Here is a 6,724-nt window from a genome sequence, read left to right as displayed (position 1 = left end):
TGTTTCATGAGGGGTACCTCAATCATCAGGTGCTAGGCTCTGAGTGAAGGAATAATGAAGTACGGTATATAGATTGTGACAGTTTATCACAACAAAAGTATGTTAATTACCAAGTGATTAAGTCTCTATTGTTCAGATGGATAAAAGAAAGCCTACAGGATTAAGTAGTATATCTTAACAAGAACTTGTGTCTATGTCTTACATGAACTGAATAATTCGTTCCTTTGATTTAGAGTACAAATTTCGGGTTGACATATAATAAAATACTTCTCTTGTATACAAAGGTTGCATCGATAGTCTATCCATCAATATCGGAATACCTATTAGCCAAAGCCTTCAACTTCGCTGAGAGATTCATACAGATAACCCAGGAAGAAAAAGATAAAATCTTTAAAGCTAAGTCTACACTTCTATTCAACGATAGTTCAGTTTGGTGCAAGCGTAACACCCAGTCCATGTTCGACGTCACAATGGGTATCTACGATGGAGCAGAGATAATATACGCCATTCTGTCCAAACTTTAGGGAGATGGAATTGTTGTGTGGACCCGAGGTTGTGTTTATGGATTGGGGCAGTTGATAAAAGTGAGTTAAGTCTGTTGTGATTGGTCTTTTATTTTCTGGATGTATTGTTTGCATATTTGGGCCAGTGCTCTATCATAGCTTGTATCAGGGAAAATGATTCGAAGCGCTCTGCGCTGGATACCTCCGTTGAGGACACCACATTGTATACTTTGACACCGTGTTGCCAGTTAGTTAAAGAAAGATTTAACCCAAAGGACTAAGTGTTCATCAATCTCATAGGTAAAACCCTTAATTCTTGAATAGAATCTGTGGCTGAAAAGCACTCATTAAGGAATAATATAAGTGCATCCACTGTTGAAACTCCTTCCATAGATCCGAATTGATTGAGATGGATTTTACCTTTGGTTTGACCCTATATCTTTTCACCAATTAGACTTTCAACAACCTTTGCCGTGACAGGTGTCAATGCAATTGGGCAGAGGTCACTCTCAATATTTTTAGCGGGAGATACTTTAGGGATGGGGACCAGGTCGGCGCATTTCCACATCTGTGGAACATAACCCTCCCTCAGACTAGTATTGGCAATATCACAGAATGGTCCACTTCAATAATCGGCACTCTCTTTTAAAATCCATGGTGGGATCCCACCTGGTCCAGGGGCTTGTTGGACTTGACCCGTAAAAGCTTCTACTTAACAGATTCCTGTTTAATAATAAGATAGTTTGGGACTTACTGGACTCTAGTCCCCTCTTCATAGGGCCCTAGTGGTTGAAAGGAATTCGTTATAGACCCAAAAAGGTATTAATTGATTCAGCTAATTCCTCCTTATTGCCCTTACAGACAGAGTTTGCCAACCCCGTAAGTGGATTATTGCTATTAGCAAGATTGATAAATCTCTAAATATTTCGCCACCAGGATCTGGTGTCGGACTCCAAGAGGTGGGCAAAATTCCTTTGATAAAACTGGGAATTTGGAGAGGCGATAAACCTCATTTCTAAGTCTACAAAATTCAATGTTATCATCAAAACTTAAGGCTTTTTGGCGTTATGAATTAATACCTTAAAGGTGTTAGTAACCCATGGTTTGTAAATTTTATATTGTTTAACAATATTAAGAAATTGAAGCATTCTAGAACTGTCCTTGAGGTAGTAAAGATCTTGCCACCGGGTGTTATACAAATCCTCAGCAAATCTGGCCTTTAAAGATGTGTCAAATACTTGCATACGTCGAATATCATAAGAGTATTTTTTAACTCCGGTCAACAATAGTGGTTCACAAATTATAACATTATGGGCCGATAGCCTCAAAGGAGCCTCTGAGACTGGAGACATGTAGAATTCGTCCATTGATGTATAAAAAAGATCAAGAATTGCTCCGTGTCTCGTAGGTGTATTCACCAATTTTTTCAATGGGAAACTTTTAAGTTGTTGATCCTTCATGCGATTGAAGTCACCAGTGACTACGATACCTGTATCCGGATGTTTAGAACAAATAATGTCAAGACAGCGATTATGAGAGCTCATTAGAAAATCATTTGATCCTGGAGGATGATAGATCAAGCCAACTGTTATGTTAGCAATTTTCCGAGGTAGATAATTTGGCCGCATGCTTTTATCCACATGCTTTCAAAATCATCGTCCTCGAGCTCATACCAAACCTTGTACTGGATACTATCCTTCACATATAAAATGATCCCCCTCCCCTTCCATTCCCTTCAAGCCTATCTGCCCTGACGAATGAGTATCCGTTTAATTTAACCACGTTATCAGGTATGTGAGGTTTCAAATGGGTCTCGGTGATAGCAACAATATCTGGTGAGGCCAGTCCAACCCAACCCTGACTGAGAGTTCATCTACCTTATTCGGCAAAGACAGTGCATTGGAAAAAAGAAACTTTGGGAAATTCCAACGAACGGCAGCTGGTATACTCACAAGGTTGTTCTTATTACATCTACGGCTAGGCGTGTGTCTGTGACTTCTTTTTATTCCGAATGCTGGAATTTGACTTTGTTTATGTCTTCCACCACGACAGCCCCTTGGTTTGGTTGATGAAATTCCAAGTTTGTTTAATACGTCAAAAACTTCTTTCGAGGGTTTATGTCCACAGGACCTGAGTCCTCTACATATATACGATGTTTGATTGAGTGGTTGATCGTCAATAAGATTGAGTGGTATTCACAATTGAGATAGAAAGCCAGCGGGAACTATGTACGTAAATTAGCAATAACGCTGCTTCGTGAAGGCCTGGAAGTGAATTCCGTGCGTGAAGCAAGCAGGTCCGTCTATCTTCCGCGGGAAAATAGTTCAGTCAGCAAGGTACGCTACGGTAAAGTGAAATATGGAACGTCGGATTCATACATCAAAATCGAAACAATCACAATTACAAACAGTCACCAAACTTTACCAGACATCAGAAAAGTAGAAAAAACGTGACAATCACCAAACGGGAAAATAGAAGAGTAAAATAACAGTATGTATTGGGGAAACACACTTCCCGGTTACTGCAGCTACGGGCGCCACCAATCGATTATTCCGAACAAATTAGCACCAAACTTACTACCTACCGCCAGTGGTTGTGGAGATAATAAGGACTCAATAACTATGACATTTGAAACATATCAAAGCTCAAAAACAGCATTTCAGGTCATTTTCTAACAAACTTTTTTATTAGACCATATAGAAACATTAATGTTCCGAACATATTTACACCACAATTAACTCTTTACCACCAGTGGTTGGGGAGATATAATGACCCTATTGCTTTGACCTTGAAACGTGTCAAAGGGTAAAAACGGCATTTTCAGTCATTTTTTAGCAAAATGTTCTATTAGACCAAATAGAAACTTGAATGTTCTGAACAAATCGGAACCAAAATTAACTCTCTGGTTGCGGAGATAAGACGACCCTGTAGCTATGACATTTGACCTTTAACTTTTGACCTTTCGCCACAGTTTGAAAATGTGTTACTAAGCCAAAGTCAAATTCTCTGGACCTCGAAGCGCATACAAAACCTGGTCTAGTACTATGTACAGCATGGTCTTTCAAAGCATAAATAACACAGTAATATTGAATCTGGCTATTTGAGTAGGTCTACAGTATAGTATCCTATTATGACATGTATTGTAGTAAGTGTATGCCCCCTATATGTATATGTGCATGTATATGTATATATGTATATATATATATATAAAACAAAAAACTCCGGTTATCGACCTTTGTCAAGCTGAGCTTGACAAAGGTTGATAACCGAAAACGTTTGCTCACTATTAAATAAATATATACATATATATATATATATATATTTGGTTCTGATTTTAGTGGTTATGTAATAATACAGAGATGCAAGTTTAAACGTACTGTGATCTACCACAGAAACAGTCAAATATCATAGACTAGAAAGGCAGTCATATTAAATCTTTTTTGCATTTGTTGGTAACCAATCGTATTCTTCCAATTTTGTCTAATTTTTTAAATATCGAATATTCCTCGCTCATATTGTGAATTTTTTTGTTCCAAAATCCGTTATCAAAGTAGTGGTATTGGAGTGGTTCTCCATTTGTTCCTTCCGAAAATGGATAATATCCATACATCGATATTGAGCGACACATTAACAATGCAGCTGTTATACCTCGCAAACCACCAGATGGCTGCTTCGTGATATTCCATGCACTGAAGAAGAAAATACACATAGAATGAGTGAATTTGTAACTTTATGGTTTTGAAAACCCGGCCACGAGCTTGAGAGTCTCAGCCTCAACCGCTGCACCAAAAACTGGTACAAACACAAACAAGCAAACATAATACGTGTTATGTACAATATGTAGGCCTATTGATACTCATTTTTATAATTTGGAGCGCGCGTTAATTATCTTTTTTGCTTGCCCACCACAATTCATTGTAATATAATGCAATACAATTGTGAGATACAATAGACAATACTGTCCAATAGTCGAACGTACACAAATGTGGAGCAAAATATTTTCAAGTTTCAGATGCTTGCCTTTCGATCTATGTTCTGTTGAATCGTCATGAATTGCGTGTCACAAGCACGTCGCAAGGCAGACCAGATTAATCCAAAAAGACCGATCCTGGCGACGGCTATGCCCGTCCGGCAGACAAATTTTAGCGGCCAAAATAGTTTGACTGACCGATTTCAGCTGGTTGGACCTGACCATTCTGGGCGTGATAGGTCTTAACGTCGCAAGCCAGACCAGATTTATCCAAAAAGACCGATCGTGGCTACAGCTATATCCGTCCGGCCGACAATTTTAGCGGCCAAAATAGATTGGCTGACTCATTTTAGCGCCTTGGACCTGACCATTTTGGGCGTGATAGGTCTTAACAATTAATCAGCCCTGAGCTCCATTCTCTAAAACATATAAGGAAACCAGCTTCATTCCATGTTCTAATTCACGAGTTATTTGCTGTTGGCTGGCAAAGAAAGAAAACGAAAACAAGAACACAAAAATACATACGCACCTTTTCAGTCTTAGAGTCGCGTTTTTTGCCGACACTCTGATATCCGGAAGTAAATTATACCTCTTAAGTGACTGTATAAATTGCTTATGTCCTTGAAGCTTCCAATTTGGATTTGGGTCGTGAAATTCATGAAAAAGTAATATTGAATTTTTAATAGGTTTTAATCTCCTGTACGCTGAATCTCGGCATTTTGTATTACGTAAACATTTATCTAAAGCATGGCTAATCGGATAATTTATTGACATAAGATCCGTTCTATTGCCAACGTCTTTTTGAAACCCGTCTATGGTAGCCATATTCAAACGTATTATAAATTCATGAGAAGAGATTTCTTCGCCGCACTGACTACCGTTCAGTATTCCCGAGCTCCCGACGACAGCACACGTGTTGTAAAATTTGTCGACACGTCGATGAAGCCCAGGCGCCTTAATTTTATAAGGAAGCAAAAACGATTTCATGGTGAATCCAAAAGTCTGAAGTTTTTTTCTGGAAGATATAATAATAATAATACCAGATCAATGGATTAAATTGGGAAAGTACAGCCGAAAACATAACTGCTACTAACAACAATGAACAAAGGACAGTACACTGAGCAGACCTAGGACTGGAAACACTAATAATGGTAAGACAAAGTAAAGAGGTTATTTCCGGGAACGTAAGATGACATTTGAGGGTGAAGAAGAAGCTCTTTTCAATAGAGGTCGCCATAAGTATATATTCTGTCTTTACCTTCAGTATATAAAAGCAACAATAACAAAGAAAATATAAAACATAACGGAATAAAGAATAAAGAAATCAAGATTACCGTACCGTGGATGTTTCAACCAAATACACGAAGATTTATAGAGCAAAGAAAGCACCTGCTGGCGCTCGCTGCGCCCGACGTTCGTGCCCGACGCAATAAAATACGCAACGCCACGACGCGCGCGTTACGAATAGTTTGTATCGTTGAGACTGCCACCAAAGATAGAGCACTAGCATCAAAGATCTTATTAAAAGATCTTTGAGTAGCATAGACGTACGCGGCGCCCTGCTTCTATTTCCGCCAGAGCTGTAGATAGAGAGAGTTTGGCCAACTTGGCGCATGGGCGCCATGTTGTCACCAAACAGCGTGCGCGCGTATTGCTTTATAACATTTTATAAAACACTGATGCTGCATAAACTTTCTTTCATTATTCTGTTCATGAGGACAATTCAATTATGGGATTTTAACATATCATTGTAAATATCATATATAATCATATTTACCTAACTTTGGAATTAATTAATCAGTGACGTGCTGTATTATTTCGAGAAGATAAAGTGAGGACGATTCTTTATTTTTTTTCCCGTTACGATTATCTTTTTGTTTTGAAAGTCTATCATCTAGGCCTAGGCCTATCTAGTTTCTAGCAGCCTCCTCTAAGGCTCCTAAGGGTCAACACTGCAGAGGAGGAAGGTTGGTTGTGCAGACAGAGTAGGTTTGTGAATCGTCGGCGATAATATGTTAATTTCGCCTGTAAATGAATGATAAAAATATTAATAACATGAAAGTTTTATAATTGTATCTAGGTCTTTAGGTTAGGCCTATGACTTCGTAAACTTTAATTTATAAAATAATATGCTGGTCATCTGCAAACCAATACAAATAGCCTAGGCCTATTTGTAAATTGCCATCTAGATGTGTATAAGAGACAGCGTATAGCTTTATAACATTTTATAAAACACTGATGCTGCATAAAC

The 6,724-nt window shown here is 38.4% G+C and overlaps 1 protein-coding gene across 1 annotated transcript in view; it reads right to left on the bottom strand.

The window, feature by feature from the left end:
• Nucleotides 1-3,812: 3,812 nt before the first annotated feature.
• The window catches only part of LOC117102789 (CMP-N-acetylneuraminate-poly-alpha-2,8-sialyltransferase-like), a 21,947-nt gene continuing 19,035 nt past the window's right edge, over nt 3,813-6,724 (bottom strand). Inside the window, exons 4-5 of the mRNA XM_033243196.1 lie at nt 5,003-5,488; nt 3,813-4,192 (exon numbers count right to left, since the gene is read on the bottom strand). Coding sequence (XP_033099087.1) covers nt 3,928-4,192; nt 5,003-5,488 — 751 coding nt within the window. The 3' untranslated portion in view covers nt 3,813-3,927. The remainder of the gene's footprint in view (nt 4,193-5,002; nt 5,489-6,724) is intronic.

This window comes from Anneissia japonica, unplaced genomic scaffold (genome assembly GCF_011630105.1).
Source record: "Anneissia japonica isolate Jap-2015-1 unplaced genomic scaffold, ASM1163010v1 scaffold287760_len733007_cov179, whole genome shotgun sequence".
Classification (NCBI taxonomy): domain Eukaryota; kingdom Metazoa; phylum Echinodermata; class Crinoidea; order Comatulida; family Comatulidae; genus Anneissia; species Anneissia japonica.
The sequence above is the reverse complement of the archived record's forward strand: the minus strand, read 5'-3'. Positions and strand labels throughout refer to the sequence as shown.